The 21,993-nt window shown below is 56.7% G+C and overlaps 1 protein-coding gene across 1 annotated transcript; it reads right to left on the bottom strand.

Moving 5' to 3' along the window:
* Positions 1-728: 728 nt before the first annotated feature.
* Positions 729-17,350, bottom strand: EFHD2 (EF-hand domain family member D2). The gene is made up of 4 exons (XM_068538941.1): positions 16,975-17,350; positions 4,872-5,019; positions 3,532-3,666; positions 729-2,503 (listed from the first exon to the last, which is right to left on the bottom strand). The coding sequence occupies exons 1-4, from the start codon at positions 17,277-17,279 to the stop codon at positions 2,372-2,374; spliced, it is 720 nt and encodes a 239-aa protein (XP_068395042.1). The 5' UTR covers positions 17,280-17,350; the 3' UTR covers positions 729-2,371.
* Between the last annotated feature and the right edge of the window lie 4,643 nt (positions 17,351-21,993).

Genomic DNA, 21,993 nt, shown 5'->3' with positions numbered 1-21,993 from the left:
CCCGGGGGCAGCGATGCCCAGCCTAATCTCAAACTCCTGCACCCCCAACTCAGGTTGCACTTGACAGACGGGGGACATCCTACCTGGAAACCAAAGGGCTGGGAAGACTTTGAGACCCTCTCATTGAACAGATGGGGTGACTGAGACCCAGCGGGAGCCTGACCTGTCCAAAACTACACAGGGATCACCTGGCTCTTTGCCTTTCATCCAACCACCCGTCTGCGGGGGAGGCTTGGGGTGTCTCTGAGTGCGGCAGAGAGTCTTGGGGGGCTCTAGGGTGCCTCAATCCAGAATCCCTGTGGCCTCGGTGTCACCCCTGGTGCACGACCTCCTCTGAATGAACTTGCCAGGCAGGGCGGCTGCATGGGTAGGGGCACGAGCTGTGGACCGAGCAGCCTGGAGCTGCCCCGCTTGCCTGTGTGCCTCTGGGAGACTTTCTGGGTCTCTCTGTTCTTATCTGGGAATAACACAGCACCCCCAGCCCCCTCCTGGGCTGGCTGTGCAGATGAAATGAGTTGTTATATGTAAAGAGCTTAGACTAGCCCCTGGTGACAGCAGGCGAACATCAAACTCAACCTCCCATTAGGAAGAGCCCCTCTTCTCCCTGGCTTCTGAAATGACATGGGAGCCACCTGAGCCAGTGCTGTCCCAGCACCCATGTGACCTCATCCTGTCTGCTCCTTTCCCAGCCCCTCCCCTCTCTCACCCCAACAAGAACCACACACACATAAGAATATAGAATTTTATCTTATTTTAGTTAAAAAAAATAATCGTACCACCGAATGAAGAAGTAGCCTTTTTTTCTTTTTTTTTCCTTTTTCTTTTTTGGTGAGAAGGGAAGAGAGAAAAAAAAAAAGCAATAAGCCAAAAGAAAAAGAACTTTTTATATTCATCTGTATAAACATATCCGCTAAGGCAAACGCAATCTAGGGCCAAGGCTGCTGCACTGGGGTCAGTACCTCCTAATTCCTGCAGATTCTAAGGCCAAAAAAATAAAACCTCTGCAAGTCCAACTCTGCAAGTCCAACAGGAGTTTTGTGGACTCTTGGGGCATTTTACTAAAATAAAGAGTTACCGAGTTTAAAAAGCAGTGACGCTGTCACAACACACACTGAAAGTTGCATAACTGTGGCCTCAGTGGCCATTCACTTGTTTGGACTGGGGGACGGGCACAGCTTCACGACACAGCAATGGACACAGACGCACGTACACACAGACACGCACACACGTGAGCGAGCACATCGGGAGCCGCGTAGGGCCGGGCCGGTGGCCCAGGCTTGGCCACGGCCCATCTGGGGATGGGCACGGGGAGGGCTGGGTTCCCCATGCTCCCTCAGGGGGTGGGTGTGACAGGACAGGTCCCGTTGCTGGTGACAAGGCGGTGAATGTCACTTGGGGAAGGATGGCATGAAAGAGCCGAGCCAGGCCCCCTGCTCCCCACCACCTGGTCCGTGCAAACCACTTAAAGCACTTCTTGGACGCCTCCTGGAGAATGGAGACGTGCTGGTTTCCTTCCCTATGAAGGGGCCAATCCCTCCTCCCCACCCTCCTCTCTCCAGAGACCCTCAGGCTGTTCTGGGCCAGGGAAAGGGGCGGGGGGAACCAGGGACTGGTGTTTCTGCCCCCAGAGCCTTCCCTGCCCACAATCCATGGCATGGCCGGCAGAGTGTGGGCCCGTGAGGTAGATTGGCACAGCTGCCCCCTCACCCTGCCTGGCTGGGCCCCAGAGAGCTGGGGTCTCCCTGCCAGCATGGGGTGCCAGGGGCCTGGGTCCCTTCGCCAAGATAGATTCCAGCAGAGAGAGGAGGCAGGGCCAGAGGAACAGGTGCTGGTGATGGGGAGCCCGGGTGCCACCAATCAGCTCTATGGGGCCGGCCACGATTCTTGCCATCTGTTGCTCCCCCAATCAAGGGGGGGCGCTCGAGGGCCCCAGGGGCAAGTGCAGCCTGTGGGTTAAGGGCAGGTGGTCTCTGCGGGGGTAGGAGGAGGTGGAAAGCGAGAGGCACAGGGAGGAGAGGAGTGTGTGTGCAGCAGCCCACCGGCAGGGGCGCCCTAGAGCCGGGAGCAGAGCGGCTGGAGCAGGCAGTGGGCGGCCAGGAGGCGAGAGGTGCAGGACTGGCCAGGGAGGGCTGGGCCAGGCAGGGAGGCGGCTGGTGTCAGGGCCTCAGGAACAGCGGAAGGGAGCGGGGAGAGGCCGGGCCGCTCTGGGAGACCCCTCAGCCGGCTCGTTCACAGACATGTGTAGCTTTTTCGCACGGTCCCTTCAGACAGAGCCGAGGACCAGGCTTGGCCTTCGGTCTGCCGGCCCTCGCCACCCTCGCCAGCGGGACCGGGCGCCGGGGCCGGGGCCAGGCGGTGGGGCGCAGCCTCGCTACTTGAAGGTCGACTGCAGCTCCTTGAAGGCCGCCTTCCGCTGCTTCATCTCCTCTGCCTGCTTCTTCCTCTCCTCCTGCTCCGCCTTGATCTCCTCCTCGAAGCGGCTGGACACGTTCATGGCCTGGACCTGGGGTGGGGTCGGGGGAAGAGGCGGCTCAGGGCCGGAGGGGGCTCTCTCCGGGGTCTCTTCTGGTTCCGCTGTCCCCCTCCCCTACGCACACACAGCTCTGCCTCCCACTAGCCTGGTCCTGGGCCAGGCACTTCAGTCCCCTCTCTGAGCCTCAGTTTTTCCACTTAGAGCCTGGCGCTCAATAACTGCGACCTCATGGATACGTTGGGAGGATTGAAAGAGAGAAGACATATTCAGTAGCTGCTGCAGAGCACGGGTCCTGTAAATGCGAGCTTCTGAAGCTGCTATTCTTATCCTGTCCCCTGTCCTGGGAAGCCCAGACGCACACCTGGTCCCACTGATGAACCCGGAAACGTCCCATCAACCCTAGAAGCCCAGAGGGAGGTGGGAGGAGGCCTCTAGAAGGAATGTTCTTAGCTAACATGGGGAGGGGGAGAAGCAAGAACAGGCAGGGGCCCTGGGGCCCGGGGAGGGCAGGATCCAGGAACCATACTTGTCCCCTCCATCTGAGCGTGTGCTGAAAGGGGAGGGTACTGTGCACGGCGGTGGCCTCTGGGGCCCATCATACTTCCTCCCGGCTGGGGCTGGCGGGGCTAGTGTCTCCGAGAGGCCCCGGATCCAGTGCTGTGTTTCTGGGCCTGCTTCCTGTCTCCCGGGCCCCCTCTTTAAAGCCCAGTCCTTTGCGGGTAGCGGCTCCGGGTACAGGGCTGGGGCAGCTCAAAGTGGCCCCTGTCACCTCTTCAAGAGTACACACCCCTCCCTCACCCACCTCTGGGGCAGGGAGAGAAAGAGAAGCTGGAAAGGATCACAGGCTGGATGGGAGGGGACGGAAGCCAGGAGCGCCGTGAGCCCTGACCGACCCAGGAGGGGCGTCAGCTCCCCACCTCCTGTCTGCGGTCTTGGCAGGGACAGGAAGGGGACGTGCTGAGCTAACTCAGGGTCCCGGTGTACCCCGGCCACACCTGTCCTCAAGCGGCGGTCAGGGCAACCCCACCCTGGGCTCCACACCTCCTCCCATTCCTTACCTTAGCCTCAAAGAAGCTCTTGGCCCCCTTGACGCCCTCGGTGGACACATCGATCTCGGAGAGGCGGGCCAGCACATGCAGCCCGCTGTCCTCCTGCAGCTCCCCAGCCGCTGCCTTGCGGAAAATCAGGAGGAACTGCAGCAGGGAGAACAGAACACTGATGTTGTCAGGGAGAGAGGGAAAGTGGCCAGAGCCTGGCCACACCCGGGGCCAGCTGCAGGCCTCCCCGGAAAGGCGGTACTCACAGGCCTGGGAGCTGGAGGTCTGGGCTCTCCGTCCTCCATGCTCTGTGTCCTGCACAGGCTGTCGCTTCCCTCCCTCTCTGGGCCTTGGTTTGCCCATCTGTACGATGGGAGGCTAGGTGACCTGTCTCCTGCCCCCCCCCCCCCCAGGACTGGGGCTACTGCAGGCTGCTCTGCCCACGCTCAGCTCCCGTTAAAAGCCTCAACCTACCTCTTACCTTTTGTTTCCACTGTTCCCCAAACCAATCCGCTCTAAATTCCATTTACTGAGTCCTAAAGGTACATGACTCTGCCCGTTTTACAGAGCGAGGAAGGCTCAGAGGCAAGAAAAAACCTGCCCCAATCTCAGCACCAGAAAGCGATGGAGGAAGGATTTGAACCCAGGTCCGGACTCCAAACCATCATCGTGTGCTGCTCGCACCTTCCTCCCTGGGACTTGGCTCCCCCAGGCGCCTCCCTCACCCCTTCTCTCGCCCTGCCTCTTCTGTGCTTCCTGCTAGTTCTCCAAGGCCCAGCCTGAGCCTTGACTCTCCAGAGGCCACCTCTGGCATTTAACCCTATGCTGCCCGGGGACCAGTGCCCTTGCTCTCTGGCCTTGAGCCTCTGCTTCCTCCTCCAGCAAACAGGCTGGTTCGTGGCTCCTGTCTCAGAGTGAGGCCTGAGTGAGATTCGGAGTGTGAAGTCACCCGGCTCAGCGCCCGGCTCCTCTCGGACCCGCAGTGCATGTCCCTCCTTCATCTGTCCCCTCTTCTCCTGAATCACAGCATCCTGTTATTTCACTCTCTGAGCATCTCCCCCTCTACACGCCAGGACCCCCGGAGCACAGGGCCTTTCTCTGTACTCTTACAGCCCACACAGGGTCAGGTATACAGAAGTCACTCCATAAGTGCTCACTGCATGAAGGAATGGATGTGCCTCCTTCTCACTTAGGTATCTCAGAACCTCCCCAGGTACCTGTTCTAGGATCCGCTGAAACCTCACTCAGCCAACTCTCAGCCACTCAACAGTGGCTGTTCACAGACAAAGTCGCTCAGTGACAAAGAGGGGTTAGTTTCTCCCCACCCCCCGGTGTTGCCCCCCACGGGGAGTGGGGCTCACCTCTCGGAAGCTGAGCTTGCTGTCAAAGTCCTCATCCACCTCCTTGATCATGTTTTTCAGGCCCAGGTGGGTCTGGGGGGCTCCAAGTTTCTCCATCATGAGCTTTAGCTCCATCAGGTCAATGAAGCCATCACGGCCGGCATCGTACCTGTGAGCGCAAAGGGAGAGGCCTAAGGACATCCTGCCACCTCATACCTGACCAGGGTGGTCATAAGCCAGAGTAAAAGAAGCCTGGGGGCTCAAAAGTTACCTCCCACCAACACATCATCTTATCACAGCTGGAGAGGACCTCGGCCCAGATGGAATCCCGATTCGAGGCCCAGCTACTGCTTGGTTACCTCTGATGATGGGGAGCTCACCACGTGACCTGGCAGCCTCCTACATGTTGAACAGTGCTAACTTTTGGCCAAATTTACCTGCTACACAAGGAAGCGGAAACCACAGCCCCTCTCTACTGAATGAGATGTGAACAAGCAGGGAGGGAGAATTTACAATACCATGGGGGTGAGGATTGGGACGGTAGGCCCTGATGTTAGAACTCACTGAATATCTCCAGGTACCTCCACAGGCACTCGAGGGACATCTTGGCTCCATCTCTCCCCCTCTCCCTGTTCCCACCCAGGAGGGAAGCAGAAGGTACCACATGTCTCAGGGTAGGGCCAGAGGTCACAGGAGGGAGGGGCCACTTCTAGTTTTCTGGAAGGTGGCCTGGGGTGTGTTCTGGGAACAAGTTGTGCAGGGTGCCTGCAGTGAGCGGCGGGGATCCAGCTGGGTGGCTGGAAAGACCTGGAACAGTGATTACGTGATGACCGTGCCTCTGCCCTGCACATTTCAGGTCTCTCTTCCTACCACCAACAGCCTGGCAGAGAGAGGGACAGGGTGAGGGGCAGAGTCTAAACGGCTCACTCGACTGGCTTCCTTGTGGTAAGAGCTTGGGTCAGAGCTGGGCTCCAGGCCCGTCCCCTGGCTGGGGAGGTGCTGCTCGTGCCGGGAGCACACAGCATGGCAGATGTGGGTGCTGTTCCCACGGCCCAGCCAGGCCTCTTATCAGGCGAACCAAGCAACCGCCCTGACTGTCTCCTGGTGGGCTGGGGAGAGTCATCTCAGCGCTGGCCAAATGGGCCTTCTGAGCCTAAAGAAACTTGTGCAGTCCCCGAGGCCTCAAGATGGCTGGGTGGCAGCGCTGGTGACAGCAGTATGACATACAGGGGCTGAGTTCCAGAAACTTCCTGGAGACTTGGAGTTCCTACATAAACACACATCTCATTCCTGTGGCCTCTACAGGGCTTCCCAATTCCCTTCCCCCATCTCTAATTACACATAAGCTTCACACGACTATGGACATCTGACAGCAACCACTTTTTGAAATCTCTCTTTGTGCTGGGAAATTTCCATACTTTATTTTACTTAATCTTCATAATAACCTTCTTTTGTAATGGAAGCTCAGAGAGGTTAAGTGGCCTGCCCAAGGTCACACAGCAGTAAAGGAAGGGGCTGGGCTTCTACCCCACATCAGTAGGGCTCATAAACCTGCACATTTGCTGGGCGCCCCCCCCCCCCATGTCCTGGGGTTGCCAGCAGGACAGAGACATCTGCCTGGAGCGCTGAGCAGAGCATTTGTGCAAGGGGTAAAAATAGTTCACGAGCAAGTGAGTCAGTGATTGGAAGTGATGCAGCACAGGGAAGATAGGTCTCTGGGAACCCTGCAGGGAACACAGGGTCCTGAGACCTTTTCCCCCACCACAGGGTGAAAGGGGCCGGGGTGGGAGCAGTGGCCACAGCCGAGGCGGAAGCAGATGCGAGAGGATGTGGTGGAGGGTTGTGGGACTCGGGAGGGTCAGGGAGGCCAACGATCCCGTGGTCCAGGCTCCGCTTAGAGCTGGAGGGGCCCTGTGGGGGGCACAGTGGAGCGCCCCCCTTCCATCTTTGGAGCCTGTTTGCCAGTGGTTAGGGGCTGGGTGGCTGCTGCATGAGCCTTAGTGACCGGTACTGGAGCAGCCCTAGAGCGTGGCCAGGTGAGGGAGTCAGTCTTTCCCGGGGCAAGTCACACGGATGCCCCTCCTCAGCGTCCCTGAGGAAGACAAAGCCCCCGCCTCTTTCTGAACTCGGGCTCCAATGATGACATGTCAGGGCTGGAGCAGACTGCCTGGGTTCCAGGAGACTGTGTCATCGAGCCTCCAGCCAAGGCCGAGAACCCCTGGTATGATGGTGACTCTTTCGTAAGGTCACTGCGAGGACTGAGTACGTTCACACGTGACAAGCACTTAGCACAGCGCTGGCTCCAGAAACTGCAGCTACCAGCACTATCATGAGACTTCGTTACTTTTATAAAGCTCCTACTATGTGCCAGGCATTTTCTCTTTACAATCTCTGCGCTCAGCAATCCTGGGGGTGTCAGAGTTATGTCCCCATGTGACTGATTAGGGGACAGGGGCTGGAGAGGTTTGGTCACTGGCCAAGGGTTCAGACGCCCATCCCTGTGATTCCCACACTCTACTCTCTCTACCGCCCCACCTGCCTCTCCTGAGCCTCAGCTTTATTTACTGCTCATGGGTTACTCCTGCAGCCAGGGGTGGCTCAGTTTCAGAGGAAGTGCAGATAAAGTGTCCAAACTTGGACAGAAACTTGGGCTCTGGATCTCGGTCTCTGGCAGCTCCCAGGCCTGGCTGGGCTGCAGCTCAAACCGCGGCGTGAACCGCTGCCTGTGTCAATCAAGCATCAATCAATTACTGGTTCCGGGCTCCTGCCCCCAGGGGGACAATGCAGGGGCTGGCCACACTGGAGGGGCTTGTTCCCGCAAGACCCCCGGGGGAGTGGACACCTACCATGTGCCCTGGGCTGTGACGTGGGTGGGCTCTGGGTCATTGGACCAGCCAGGTTCCTGGGTAAACCCTGGAGGTTTGTGCTCACAGCAGCTCTGCTGAGACTAACCTGAGTCCAAACCCCAGCTCTGCCACCTGCTGGCTAGGTGACTCTGCTCAAGTCCCAAGACCCTATGAACCTCAATTCCCCCATTTACATCATGGAGATCAGACCCATCCCCGGCTTGCGGCAAGAGTTGAGATGACCCACGTCGATTCTTGGCACAGAGGCTGGCCCACAATAAGTACTTAATCATTACACGCTAACTACAGTACTACTACTACTAAATTATTATTATCGGTAACGTCTACCTTTAGGATTTGAGATAAAGGAGATTGTGGATGTAAAATGCCTAGTACATAGTACGTGCTTGAAACCTGCAGTTTCTTTAGAATAGTGGCTATTGAGAACTTTTTATGTGCCAGATACTAGTTAAGTACTTTGCACATATAATATAAAAATGGTGTTGATAATGAGAATAATAATGGTAAAAAATACAATTTCTCCCTCAGGCACCAGTCCTGATGGTGCATGGCGGGGAGGAAATGCTTGTTGTAGACTGGCCTGGAGGCGGGGAGTGGACACGATGACCCAGAGGTCCCTCCAGCATCTTCTCTGAAGGTCCCCCTACTTCCCTCCCCCACCCCCATTAGGCCTGATTCAAGGACCCCGCCACTCGGGGAGGTGAAGAGGCAGCAGGACAGAATCTTTTGCTCTCTCGCTGGGCAGAGAGAGAGAGAAGCCTTGGTCCTGGATTACTCTCTTGTTCCTCCTCTGACAGGGAGGGAAGTGACAAAGGGGGAGACTGTCACTGTGCCACCAGGAGGAGGACGACTGGCAACCCAGGAGAGAAGGGTGTTCTAAGATGCTTGGAAACAGGCATATATCCCTGACTGGGGACAGCCTCTCTTCCCTCAGCCCTCTCCCTGAGCTGGAGCTGAGGTTGCAGGTAGCTCAGAGGATCCAGGAAAAGAGTCCGTACCCAAGATCCGCCTGGATGCCTGGTCTACCCCCTTCATGTCATGTAGGGAAATTGGGGCCCAGAGTGGGTAGCAAGCAGCCCAGGGTCACACAGCTGGAGAAAAGCAAGAGTCCCAAAGTTGTAAGCTCTCCTCCCTGCCTGCCTGCTTTCTTCTTGGGAAGGAGGTCCCATGGAGGGTCCCAGATTCTCAAGCCTGCAGGGCTGGGGGAGACTGGGCTGAGAGGAGAGGCTTGGGGCCTGCCTGGGAGGGCCAGTTCCATCTGGCAGGACTGACAACAAAGCTCCTGGGCTGGGAGCTCAGCACTTTTCTCCAGCATTGGAGGGAGGCTGCTGCACCTGGTGCTGTGCCCACATTCCTACCCGCCTCCCCCTGAGCCTCCCCCTGAATAGTTCTCAACGGAGAGGGCTCAGCAGCTGCCGTCCCGGATGCTGGTGACGAAATCCCCTCCCATCTGCCCTTGAAAGTGGAGCAGCGGCCACCACCCAGGCAGACTTTGCCCCTTTGGGCTGCAGGTCCCATCCGGCTGACGGCTCCTCCTCCCCCGGTTATGATAACCCGGAGATATGGGGGTGAGCAGCGGCCGGCTCCTACAGTGTGCAGGGCTTGCCCTCATTTCGTAACAATATTATCATTAGTGGCTGCTCTTGGCTGGGCACTTACTATGTGCCAGGCACCGTGCCAAGTGTTTTGTATCAGATCCTCACAGGAACTCAGTGAAGCAGGCATAAATATCCCCATACTACAGACGAGGAGACTGAGGCTCAGGGAGAAAGTGACTTGGCCAAGACTATAGCCGACAAGGGCACACCTGGGATCAGAACCCTGACCTGATGAAAAACATGTGCTTTTAACTACTATGCTATGTCCTGATGCCTACAGACCCTGCACCAAAGAAACTCAGGTTGGGAAGGATACTGGAGGCCACCTCATTTAGCCATTCATGAGGGTCAGATACACAATGCAGTTTTCCTGCTTGGCATCTTGAATACCTCTAAGGATGGGAAGCTCACTGCTTACCCAAAGCAGCACATTTTGGCTTTGGAACTATTAGAAAGTTGCTCCTCACGCACGACCCTCCCCACCCGCCAGCTGTGCTGTACAGTCTGATAGCAGAGTGAGGAGGAGTTATCACAGCTGCTGCACAAGGGGAGGGTGGGAACAGTTGATTTGGGAGCATAGGGGACCCCAATTCTCTCCCTTCTAGTTCCCATCCCAGGCCTTTGCTGATGGCCCCTCTGCCCACGGGGGGCCCCAGGAGGACAGACAGCTGGAGAGAGTGGTGTTTATGGACCACTGAGCCCCCAGGCCCACCTGGCTTTGTTCTCAGCATTCACAGACCTGGTCTTCCCCCATCCTATCTGGGGAGGCCCCAGAGGCTCCTAGGCCTCTACTCTTTGTCCTGCAAAATGGGAAGGCAGGTCACTTGGGGCAGGAAAGTTCTGGACAACAGGGAAATTCTGGCCTTGCTAGCTGTTACAGGCAGGTGCAGGTGGACGCCCACAGGCTCGGTGATGACGGCCGGCAGTGCCCGTCCGTTCCTGCACTGTCCCACCCCCAGACTGCCTGACTCATGAGGGGAAAGCCCAGCCTCGCACCACTTCCTCCAGTCCTATCTGCGGAGTCTGACACTTGAGCTGTTGCCCTGTGTCAGCCAAGGAGAGGGTGTGTGAGTGCATACGGGTGAGTGTGTGGCTGGGGGGGTTGCTCACGCCTCCTCCACAGCTTTCCAGCAAGTCCAAGGATCAAGTGGGGGCCCCCCAGGCTGATGGCAATTGCTGGGCGCTGTCAGGACTTGGGGACGTCCTATAACCTCAAGTTCAAGCACCTCATGCTGAGCCCATCCTAGGAGGGCAGCTCCGTCCACATGTAGTTTCAGCAGTGGGTCTCCCCCCGGTTCTCCCCTGTGCCGCCTCCTTCCCTGCCTGCACTTAACAATAATAATTATTATAATAGTGATTGCAAAGAACATTCACTGAATGTCTACTATAACTCAGTGTTTACTATTTAACTTGATCTTCCCTCTTGTTTTCCCCTCACTGCCCAGACTAAGTAACGTGGCAGGGAGACGGCTATGGGGTGGCCCAATGCTTCTTACCCCTTAATGCGCACACCTGGTGAGCCTTGTTAAAATGCAGATTCCGATCCAGTAGGCCTGGGGTGGAGCCTGAGCATCTGAGCTTTCTAACAAGCTCCCGGGTGACGCCGGTGCTGCTCTCCTCGGGTCCCATGGGAGCAAGGGACTTGGGAGTCAGAAGGACCCTAGTTCAAATCCTGTCGTCTCCACTCCTCAAGTCACGGAAACCTCTCTGAGACCCAGTCTTCTTGTCTATGAAAGGGGGGATGACCATCTTCCAGGATGTTGAGACAGGATTAAACAAGGGGCAAAGTGCCTGGGATGGAGAGGCCACAGTGGCCCTCTGTCTCCGCACAGCTCAGGAGTCCCTGGGCCCGGCTCCGTCTGGCTGCACCTTTCTGGACCGGAACCCTCGTTTCTCTAGAGACCTTGAAAAGCAGAAGTCTGCCGAGGGGCAGGCTGCTGGGCAGTCAGAGGGAACTCGGCTGCTGGAGGCTGTGGGGACTGTCCCTGCTGAGGCCACAGGGCGACTCTGCCCCTGGCCGCGCTGGCCCTGCAGAAAGGGCCCCAGGCAGCAGGGCTGGGTGTCGTACAGCTGGAGCCAGGCCCTGAACCCAGAGGCACAGAGGAGAGAAGGCCGGAAGGTGCAAACCAAAAGGGAACCAAAAGTCCCTGGGGGGAGGGAAAGGAGAGGTGACTCAGAATCAGAAGGGAAGTAGGAGAGCAGAGGACAGGCCCGAGGCTCGGGAAATCCTCCCTCCCCAGGGGTGGGGCTTCTCCCCAGAAAGGCAGGCTCCTGGCTGCTGTAGGGGGAAGGGCCCAACCTCTGAACCCCCAGAGGACTCCCCCGACCACTGCCAAGGCTCTGGGACTCCTCCTGTCCCCCAGCCATAAACGCAGCCCTCACTTGGCCTTGGGAGCTCCCAGTAGGCAGACCTGGTTCTAATCCTGGCCCTGCCACTTATTATAACCTCGAGCCTTGCTTTCCTCATCTGGCAAATGGGGATAATGACAGCACCCACCTCACTGGGCTGGTGTGAGGATGAAGTTCAGTTCCTGAAATAACACACCAGGCTCAACTGGGCCTGGTGGCTCCATTTAACTAGGAGAGGGCGTGGCAGCAGGGGGCTGGCTGTGGAGGGCCGTCGGCATGGCATCCCTCAGGAGAACTTCCACTCCTCGTCATAGAAATAAAGAAATGGAGCCTGCCGTTTCCAGCCCGGCGGGCCCATCCTCTCTATCCCCCCAAAGACCCCTCTATGCCACTGCTCTCCGTGAGACTTTAAGCTTCTCGAGGGCAGGAACTCTATTTTTCCCTTAATTCTCTGGACCTTGCACACAGAAACTTAATAAAATGTGATCAAAGGAGTGGACTTGAAGCTTTTCAAAATCATCGTCTATGTTTTTAATAGCCCACAGACCAGACACAATGGTGGGCTCTTTACAAAGGCTCAGGACTTTTTTTTTTTTTTTTTTTTGGCTGCACCCTCAGGCTTGTTAGTTCCCCGACCGGGGATTGAACGTGGGCCCTCGGCAGTGAAAGGGCGGTGTCCTAACCACTGGACCTCCAGGGAATTCCCCAGGACCTTTTTAAGCTTAATCCTCAGGACTTTACCAGGCTGGTTCTTCAGCCCCAGGGGAAACAGGCTCTGAGAAGCGGAGCACCCTGTCCAGAGTCACCCAGCTGGGCGGTGGCAGACGGGCGCTGGAGTCCTAGTTTTGTGTCATCCCAGGGCTGCTGTTTGCGCTGCCCTTTTTTCTGCCACCTGCCTTCCACGTAATTAAGTGATAATGAAGTCGGTTTCCCATTTTTGTGATTTATCAAAGCCATATGTAGCTGTCAATCAAAGTGTCGGTTCAGCAGGAGGGAAAGAAGGTTCTCATGCTGGGTCCCCGTCACTCCGGCCCAAAGCAAGAGGGTTCTAGCCAGCCTGGCAGGCCGGGCACCTCCGTGGGGGGTAAGTGGAGTCAGCCAGTGGCTTCTGTGGAGCAATCTCCGTGCTAGGCACCACCACCAGGGCTGGGGATGGTGGTGACAGGGACTCGGAAAGTACTTATTTTGTGCCAGGCACTTCATAACAACCTTGTGAGGTGGGTTCTATTATTCTCCCTGTTCCAGGGTGAGGAACCGGGGCTCAGAAGGGTTTACGTGCCTTGCCCCAGGGCCCAAGGCTGGGATTCCAACCCAGGGCGGCTGACTCCAAAGGCCCTGCCCTTAACCATTGCACCAGACAGTCTTCCAGGAAGGACGAGGGGGTGGTGCTGCTGAGCTGCAACAGCCTGAGGCGACACCAGGGAGGCGGCGCGGGTGGAGAGGAGGGGAGGGCAAGGTGGCAAGAAGAGAGGGAAGCCCCCCTCTTCTCTGACGCAAGGGGTCATGAGATGAAGTGGCTGGGGACGAGGCTGGGCAGGGCAGGGAACTAGGACATCTTCCTCGGATTCCACGGCAGGTTCAGAATTACATGGCTGCCTTCCTCTCTGGCAGGTCTCGGCTTACACCACCCCGCAGGGCCCCACGCAGGCTGTTGCCAGGCCAGAGGTGGCTGCCCTCTGGGTCCACACCACTGCCCCTTGCCTGGAGGGTTCCAGAGCAGCCCTGGATGGATGGGCAGACAGAGGAGGGGAGAGGGTCGGATTAGAGGCGATGGGTGCAGCCTGAGGCTGCAAGAGGAGGAAGGACTGAGAGTCCAGGCGCCTCCAGGCGCCTGGCACCGTGCCAGAGCTCTGCGTGCATCACCTCCCCCCTGTCCCACCTCGAGAAGCAGGGACCACTTTTCCCATTGTATAGACAAGGATGCTCCGGTTCAGCCACTGAAAACCTCCCCATGAATGTCACTCCACCTTCCTGGGCCTCAGTTTCCTCTTCTGTAAAATGGGGGAGAAGCGTTGGTGACAACCCCAGAGGTCTCTCCCAGATGGAAACTACCAGCAGCGTGAGGTCAGCGATGACGGAGAGCCCGTCTGTCTTCCCGCTGCCCCCTCTCTTCTCCCTCCATCTCCATCCTTAGGAAGTATCTGCTGATGATCACTGAATGGATGAACTGGAAGACCCCGGAAGGCAGTTCTGCCATCCGGGAGGGTTCAGGACCACTCAGAAATAAGGAAGTCATTGGTGAATCGCCTTTGGGAATCATCAGATACATCAGGCTCCTTTTACAGATGGGAAGCCTGAGGCCCAGAGAGGGCAGGCAGACTAGGTAATTTAGTGGCAGAGCCACGACAAAGCCCCACTTCCCAGCTCCTGGCCTCTAAGACAAGTCCAGCTCTCAGCTCCCTCTGCCCTCTCCCAACTCCTGCACTCTGCTCTGGTGGATGGCTTCCCGGGGGGTCAGGCTCCCCTCCCCTCTGCCATGGGAGCTGCAGATCAGGGTGGAAGTGTCCCAGCAGAGCCCCGGCTGTGATCCTTGGGCCCTGCTTGGACCCAGGAGGCTGCAGCACCTCTTGGACAGCAGAAGCAGAACGCGGGTTTTGTCCTCCATGAGAGCCTGTCTGTTGGCTGTTCACAGCCGGGACGCGGCTGGGCTGGGCTCGGCTGGCACAGTGAAGCCTTGTTTCCTTGAATACAAAATCTGCAGCCTTCCATCCACGCCAGGGCCCCCCGGCCGGTGGCACTTCCTTCCCTAGAAGCTCCCTGACCCCTTCCTGCCCCCCTCACCCCTGCCAATACCCCATCGAGCAGTAGTGGTGCCAAGAGGGGGCTTCCAGGGGTTCAGCTCCCCGCAATTTTCAACAGAGTACCCCTCGTCAAACTAACAGCCAAAACAGCCTCTGTAAAAAGTGAGCTTGCTCTGCAGATGCAGCTTCACGACCATTCCCCTAGCTACGCGCCCCTTCCAACCAAGCTGCAGCCTCCCAAGTCTCTGCTCATTTGGTGTGTCTGGGTTCTCCAAACAGCTCCTTCTTTTTTTTTGGCGGGCGTAGAGGGGATGAAGCCTAAGAGAAGGAGGACTCTGGTGGTGGGTCCAAGTGGTAGAAAATCAGCCATGCACACGGAAGCGGGTGTTGGCGGGGCGTGTTTCCCCGCGTGGAGGCAGACGTCTGCGACGGGAAACCCAGCAGGGAAGAACATGGGTTTTGGAGTCACAGACCTGGGTTTAGATTATGACTCCATCGTTTTTGAGCTGTGTATTCTTGGCAAGTTACCTAACTGCTCTGTGCCCAGACTGCCCAACTGCGCCACGGTGGTGACAGTTCTATGTCATGGGGCTGCTGGGAGGAATGGAGGAGCTCCTTAGTCCTGCGGCACTGAGAATGCAGGGATCCTGGCCGCATTTGAATAATCTCCCTCGTACTTCCCCGGGGGGCAGAATCTATAAGGAAGTTCCGACTGCCCTCTATTGAGGCTGCGCTCCTGGAACTCCTGCTCTCCTGATAGGGCCAGTCTTTTATCAGGAAGAAACTTGAGAAGAACTCCCAGACAAGACCCTGGAGCCAAAGAAGCAGGCTTCTCAAGGCCCAGGGGTCTCCATGCAGAGGCCTGGAGTGGGGTTAAGGACTCAGTTCCACCCCAGGCTGACCCTCGGAAAAACATGGGGCTCCCAGCCATCCAGGTCTGAGAACCAAAAGCCTCTTCCCCTGCACTGGGGCCAAATGCAGAAGCAGCGGTCACAGCAAGCAGTGAGGAGTGGGAAAGAGCCTTTCTCAAGCTGGGGGGTTGCAAAACCCTCCGCCCGGCCCCGGGCTTCCTGCTTGCGGCCCGGGCACACTGTCCCAGCCAAGGTGGGGTCAGCACCCCTCTCTCTCGACCTTGGGCTGCCAGACCTCCTGACTCCCTCACCTGAGACTTGGCCTCAGGACGGTTCTACCTTTTGGATCCACTTTCAGATCTACTCCAGATCACACCCCTGGGCTGTTTTCCCCTCCAGGGGCCAGGGGCAGGGGGGACGGGCAACAGGAGGTGGGCAGGGAAGAATACCAAAGGGAGGCGGGCTGAGTATCTTCACCCCCGCCCCAGGCTCCCGCAGCTGCTCGGGGTGGGGCAGCGTGGCTGACCATCTCAATTCCAACTGGGTGAACGCAGGGTTGGACCAGAAGGGGACCTGGAAGCCTTTCTCTCTAGTCATTTCACAGAGATTGAAAGTTTTTTTGTTGGGGGAGGGGGAAGCCCAGAGGCCAGGAAGGACCTGTCCAACCTGCTGAGGGCATGGGGTGTGGAATTTAAGGATGGAGTAAAGGCAGAGGTGAGAGCTACCAGCCAAGTCAGAGAGGAAGGTGTGGGGTGTCAGGGACCCTGCGTGGGGAGGCAAGGGGGCACGCAGTGGGGGAAGGGAGGCAAGGAGAGATGGGGCCTTCTGACAGAAAGCAGGGAGGCAGTGACTGCAAAGCTGCTGGGTGTAGCGGGGTGGCGAGGGCAAGAGGAGGGAGGGACGGTCTGGGGAGGGAGGCGGGGACTCGGCCCTGCAGGGACGTGGCTGCGGGGCGGGGGGTGTACATACCTGCCGAGTTGGGGGGCAGGGAGGAAGGGGTCCCTCCCTGGGGAGATCACCTGAGGGTCAAGGGTTGGGGTCCTGGTTAACGGAGTGGATGAGGGTAGAGGTGGGAGGGGCCGAAGGGTCTTTGACACAGTTTGCTGGCAGATGCTGAATAAGTGGAGGGGACGCGGGGGAGGGGTCTCGGCCCAGAACCCACGTTGAGAGGGATCTGAGATAAGCAGAGTAAATGAAAGGACCCCAGTGAAAGGAATGGTCACCTTTGTTGAGGCGCTGGAGGGTGGGGTGGGTGTTTTAGACCCGCGTTTGTGGGGGGTGGGTTGGGAATTCAAGTAGCTGAGGAGGGGGAAAGGGGGCCACGGGGTCCTCAATCTCGGTGTGCGCGCGTGTGGAGAAGCATCACTAACAAGGCCAGAGAACCGGACCCTCCAGACCCCTGTTCTTATCTAGAAGGAGCCGCGGGGTCCCCCACTCCGCGTGCGCGCGTGCGGTGTATCGGGGGCAGCGTCACCGTGAGGAGGGGTCGCGTGCCAGGGGCCGCGGGTCCCCAGACCCATATGCGTGGTAGGGAGGAGGTCCCGAAGCCTCGTGATTATCTGGAAGGGGCCCGGAGTCCCCGCCCCTGGTGTGTCAGGGATCGGGGAGCTCGGCTGGCCGCACGGGTCCCGGGACGGCGCGGGGTCCAGGGTTCGGCGGCTCGGGAGCCGAGGCCGGCTCTCGGGGCGGGTGGGGAACCGTGTCGGGCGGGCACTCACTGCTTGAACATCTTCTCCATGTCCTTGATCTGCTTCCTGGAGAACTCCTTGAACTCGGTGTAGGGGTTGAAGACGCGGCGGCTGGGCGACTGGGGCTCGCCGATGCCCTGGTTGAGGTCGGCGCGCCGCAGCAGCTTGGCGCTCAGCTCTTCGTCCGCGCTGCCCAGCGCCTCGGCCGCCTCGTCGGGCGCCCCCGCCGCCGCCGCCGCCCCGTTCAGCCCGGGCTGCTCCGGGGCCTCGACGCCGCCCTCGCCCTCCATCTGCAGCCGCCGGCTCAGCTTGCTGGCCAGCTCGTCCGTGGCCATGGTGGCCCGCGCGGCGCTCGCCCCCGGGCCCTGCTAGTCGCGCGCCCGCGCCGCCTCTGGCCGCGCTCTTCCTCTTCCTGACACTCCCCGGCGCCAGGCACCGCCCCCGAAGGTGGGACTTACGCCCCTCGCTGGGCCCGCCCGCTCCCGCCCCGGCTCCCGGCCCTGCGCAGCGCGCCCCGCGCGGTCTCGGGCTCCGGCTCGAGCTCCGCGACTAGGGTGGGCCGGGGCCGCCGGGCCCGCCACCATCCTCCCCCGTAAGGTTGGGGGGGCTCCCGTAGAACCCATCCCCCCTCTCCTCCTCACTGTGCCGGCTGAACGGGAGAGGTCGGGCTGGGGGCCGGGGACCGAGGCGGGAAGGACGAGGGGGTCCTTCCCTGCAGTTTGGGTGTGGGTCTGGGGCGCAGGGGGGGCGCCGCCCGCAACCCCTTCTCTGGAATCCCCACGCCGTGGAGTCGTAATCCCATGTCGGTGTGACACCCTGTCGGTTGCCATGGAGACGACTCAATGTTACACACTGTCGCTTTCGATGAGGGTTGCGGGGGTAATGAAGAAGGTGCACCCGGTGAGCAGGAACCCCCGTTTAGATGTAACCGCAGGTGGAGCTGCTGCATCTTTTGGAGAGGGATGCATCAGCAGCTGCGAGGGAGATGGCGCTGGGCCTCAGCCCTGAGAGGTCCTCGGAGATAGCGGGAGAGCGAGAGGGAGAAGAGCCTTGCCCTCTCCCTCTGGGCCAGCACATCACATGAATGACTTGGCAGAATAGCTGCTGGGCCACGCGGTCGCCTGAGACTTAATTTTAGGGGAACTGACAGGGAGATCTTGATATTGCCATTTCAGTGGGGACCCCAGAGAAGAGATGTCCTCTCCAAAGGCTCAAGGGATGGGGTGCCAGGAAGAGACCAGAGAGAATTTCTCTCTGTGGTCTGGTCTGTCACCTTAAAACTGCAAAGCTGTGGACCTCCAGCAGCAGAACCACTGCGGGGGTGGAGTGGGGCTGGTTAATAATTCAGGTTTCCAGGCTCCAATCCAGACCGACAAAACTGATCTCTGGAATGGGGCCCAGAAATCTGCATTTTTAGCAGGCACCCAGGGGAGTTTGAGAATCACTACTGTGCTTTGTGCTTATTCTCTAAAACAGGGGTCCCCAACCCCCCGGGATCTAATGCCTGATGATCTGAGGTGGAGCTGATGTAATAATGATAGAAATAAAGTGCACAATAAATGTAATGCGCTTGAATCATCCCGAAACCTTCCCCCCCCACCCCGCCCCCGTCCTTGGAAAAATTGTCTTCCATGAAAACGGACCCTGGTGCCAAAAAGGTTGGGGACCGCTGCTCTAGAATGTTAGGATGATGCTCAAGACCCCTTTGCAGAAGCATCTCCTACCAGTCAATGTGCAGAGAAGAGATGGGCTTAGGGCTTAAGAAACCAGTGCTCTGGAGGCAGAGAGCACTTGAGAATGTAAAACCAGCAAGCTGTTACAGACTGATTTGCACAGAACAAACCCTCAATTGATATTTTTTGATTTTCCACAGTTTAAGAATATTGCTGAATTAATTTAAAAGGCATTTTAAAAATAAAAAAATTGAGAAAAAAACCCTTCAGGGTTCAAGAAAATATGAAATTTACATTAACTTATTTTTGAGATTGTTTCTGAATCCAATAAAGATGTTCAGCTTAAATGACACGATTTTGTTTTTTTTAAAGCTTGGAATTAAGTTTCTGTTGGTCTTGGGCAACTTGGTACAGCTACTTGTAAAAGGTAAGTTTCTATATCTTCCATATGTGTCCTTCAAGGACCCAACAGAAGCAAAATAGTTGTTTTTTTATTGAATGTAAAAGACTAGGGACAGGGTGTAGATCAAAACTTTAAAAATTATGCCTGCAAATGCTTGGGTTTGCAAATTCTGAGCTTTCTTTTTAAAGCAGCTAATTACGTAAAAAAATCTGATGAACCTCAACTTGCCCCAACCTATGGTTTATAGAGGGTCTGCATGAAATAGGGCTACCTTTTTTTTTTTTTTTTCTGGAAACACCGTGAGGCATGCAGGATCTCTGTTCCTCCACCAGGGATTGAACCCGTGCCCCCTGCAGTGGAAGCACGGATCCCTAACACTGGACTGCCAGGGAATTCCCAGGGCTACCTTCATTATGAAATGTTTTGCATCTGGGAGCAAACTTTTTAACAGTGAAGAGATTAGGTGAGGGTTTGCCTTCTTGCAAAACAATTTACATGTATGTGAAAAACCTGGGGTTTTGGTTTGAATTAATCACACAGGCTGTATGTATTAAATGCTCTGGTCAGTTACCCATTTGGCTCCTGTGGACACAACCCTCTGGAGGGAGGGCAGGCTCTGTGATGCACAGTTGGGGGAATTCCAGTTCATTACCTACTGCATCTTGTAAAAGGGGAGCAGAAGGCCCAGACCTTGCTGCTGTTATGCTCAGGCAGAGCTCAGGAAATGCTGCCGGATGGGTGAGCCCTTTTAACACCTCTTGGGCTGATTTCCTCACAGGTGCTCAGGGGTTGAGAGGCCTGAGACTCTGTGACCATGGAGTGGGAGCTCATGCTCTCCAGAGCTCTGCCTCATTTCAGAGGCCTTGTTGATCCGCTCCAAAGACAGAGATGCATGCTAGGGGCTGCATTTTATTTGAATTTTCTTTCTAAGGTCATTGGACTTCAGGAAAAGCACTTATTCAGAAACCAGAGAAGTAGTAGGGGAAGAACAGGCCGGGATAACTGATGATCCCTGATTGCTGGTGAAACTTCCGGGAACCATCAGTTGCCTGTTCATTAGGGGAAATCACTTCTGAGTGACCCTGAGCGCTGTGTCCCAAGCATGGATTTGGGCAGAAAGAAACGATCTGGACTGGTTATGCATTACGGCATTTGGTCATGCGGAAAGAATGATCTTCAGGAAAAATCACACCCTTGGCAAAGGATCTTTACAGAGGCAGGGGTGAGAGAGAGCCAATTCTGACAAAACTCCAGCGACAAGGGAGCTAGGCAGACTTAGTCATCGTTGACTTATATTTCTTTGCTTCCTCCCACATCTACTTGTGTAACTGTCTTTTGAGGAGGGGTAAGGTAATATTAAGAAAAACAACAGCACTTTGAAAAAGAGGAGGGAGACGCAGGAAGGGTTGGGAAGAGCTCTTGGGTGATGGGGGCAGATGGAGAGAGCTCTGAGGGGCATTCCAGAGCCGGACGGAACTGGGTGGTCCCTCCAGCTTGAGGTGCTGGGAAAACAAGAAGGGATTAGGGAGGCCAGCAGAGATAAAAGTCAGCTCATAAACTACATCATTCACTTGGCACTTTATAAATACCAATTTACTAATTAATCATCACAAACCCTCTGTGTTCACCAGCAAACCCGTGATGGATAGAGAAAGGTGCACAGAGGTCAAAGTTCAGGGACAACCCAGATACTCATTTGGAGCGATTGGAGGAGTGAGAGCAGGGAATGGGGTCACAGCCTGGTTGATCTCAGAGGCTTTCTCTCCTCCTGCAAAGTCTGGAAGCTGCGCAAAGGGGAGTGGGGTGGGGGAGCTTTGTCAGGCAGGCGCTCATGGGACTGCTGAGCAGGGCAGGTGCAAAAGGGCACGATGGGGCCAAGACCTGCAGGTGGTTGCAGGTCATTAGAAGCCAACCTATCTCTCTAGTGAGCTCTCTTTTTGGGGTTATCTTGGATGCGTTGAATCTACTTGAAAACGAAAATTGTCTTGCAAATTATTTGCATATGCCCGACTGGACAGACTGGAAGAAAAAAATCTGAGCGTGATTTCTGCTTCTGTTAAACCCCAGGTGGTTCTGTGTCCAACTTTAACAACTGATAGGCCTGAGTCTTAGCCCTGTTTTAAACTCTCAAAGACTCTGTGTGTGTGTGTGTGTGTGTGTGTGTGTGTGTGTGTGTGTGTGTACCATGTGGCTTAAAACTCAGCAATGTTGCATCTGCAGTGCCCTCCTGGACCCTTTCCAAAGATGGCAATAATATGGGCAGCTGATTTCGATTTTTATACTATTCTGTGAAAGCAGTGTGCGTCTACGTCCCGGCAATCAAGACCTATTTATTAAGTGTGTTTGGCACCAGGCTCTGGTCCTGGAATTCTTCTGGTCATGGGCAAGAGTGGGGATGGGGGCGGGGAGAGCGGGACTAGCCAGTTTGAAGAGTGAGATCTGTTGGACCCCACGCTGGGGGACTGACAGAGGCTCTGACTGTTCCAGCTAAACCCGTCTCTGGCTGGGACTCAGCACTTATTACAACCCACAATGAAGCTGTTAATAAAATATCTGACACCTCCTACCCCACCCCATCCCAGCACAACTTCCTGGGGGAAGGGACCTGTCTGTCTGGTTCAGCTTTGGCTCCTCAGTGCCCTGCATGGTGCCTGGCCCAAGGTCCTTGTTGGAGAAATCGGGGTTGACTGGACGCATGATGGCCTGCTCTGCCTGAGGGCTCAGGATGGGCTGGATGTTTTCTCAGTGTCCCCTCCAGAGCATCCGGTGGCCCGATTTCAGGTCTCAAGGTCACTGCCAAGAAAGAGAAGCTGCTAAAGTGACACCTCTGTGCACGCACATGACTCAACACAAAAGTTAACAGGATCTCTTGAACAACAAGCCTCTCAAGTGTCTGTCCCCTGCTCCTCTGAGGACAGCGTCAGCCGCATCAGATAGGGATTGGGGCCGGGTGACCTGCTGGTCCTTGGGCAT

This window comes from Eschrichtius robustus, chromosome 3, assembly GCF_028021215.1.
Source record: "Eschrichtius robustus isolate mEscRob2 chromosome 3, mEscRob2.pri, whole genome shotgun sequence".
Taxonomy (NCBI): domain Eukaryota; kingdom Metazoa; phylum Chordata; class Mammalia; order Artiodactyla; family Eschrichtiidae; genus Eschrichtius; species Eschrichtius robustus.
This window is presented reverse-complemented; position numbering and strand designations above follow the sequence as displayed.

Excerpts from the sequence above, each read along its gene's own strand:
- EFHD2 (XM_068538941.1), bottom strand. The coding sequence starts at position 17,279 with ATGGCCACGGACGAGCTGGCCAGCAAGCTGAGCCGGCGGCTGCAGATG. Across the intron at positions 5,020-16,974 it reads ATGGAGAAGATGTTCAAGCA|GTACGATGCCGGCCGTGATG; the intron begins GTGAGTGCCCGC and ends TTGCGCTCACAG. Across the intron at positions 3,667-4,871 it reads GCAAGCTCAGCTTCCGAGAG|TTCCTCCTGATTTTCCGCAA; the intron begins GTGAGCCCCACT and ends TCCCTGCTGCAG.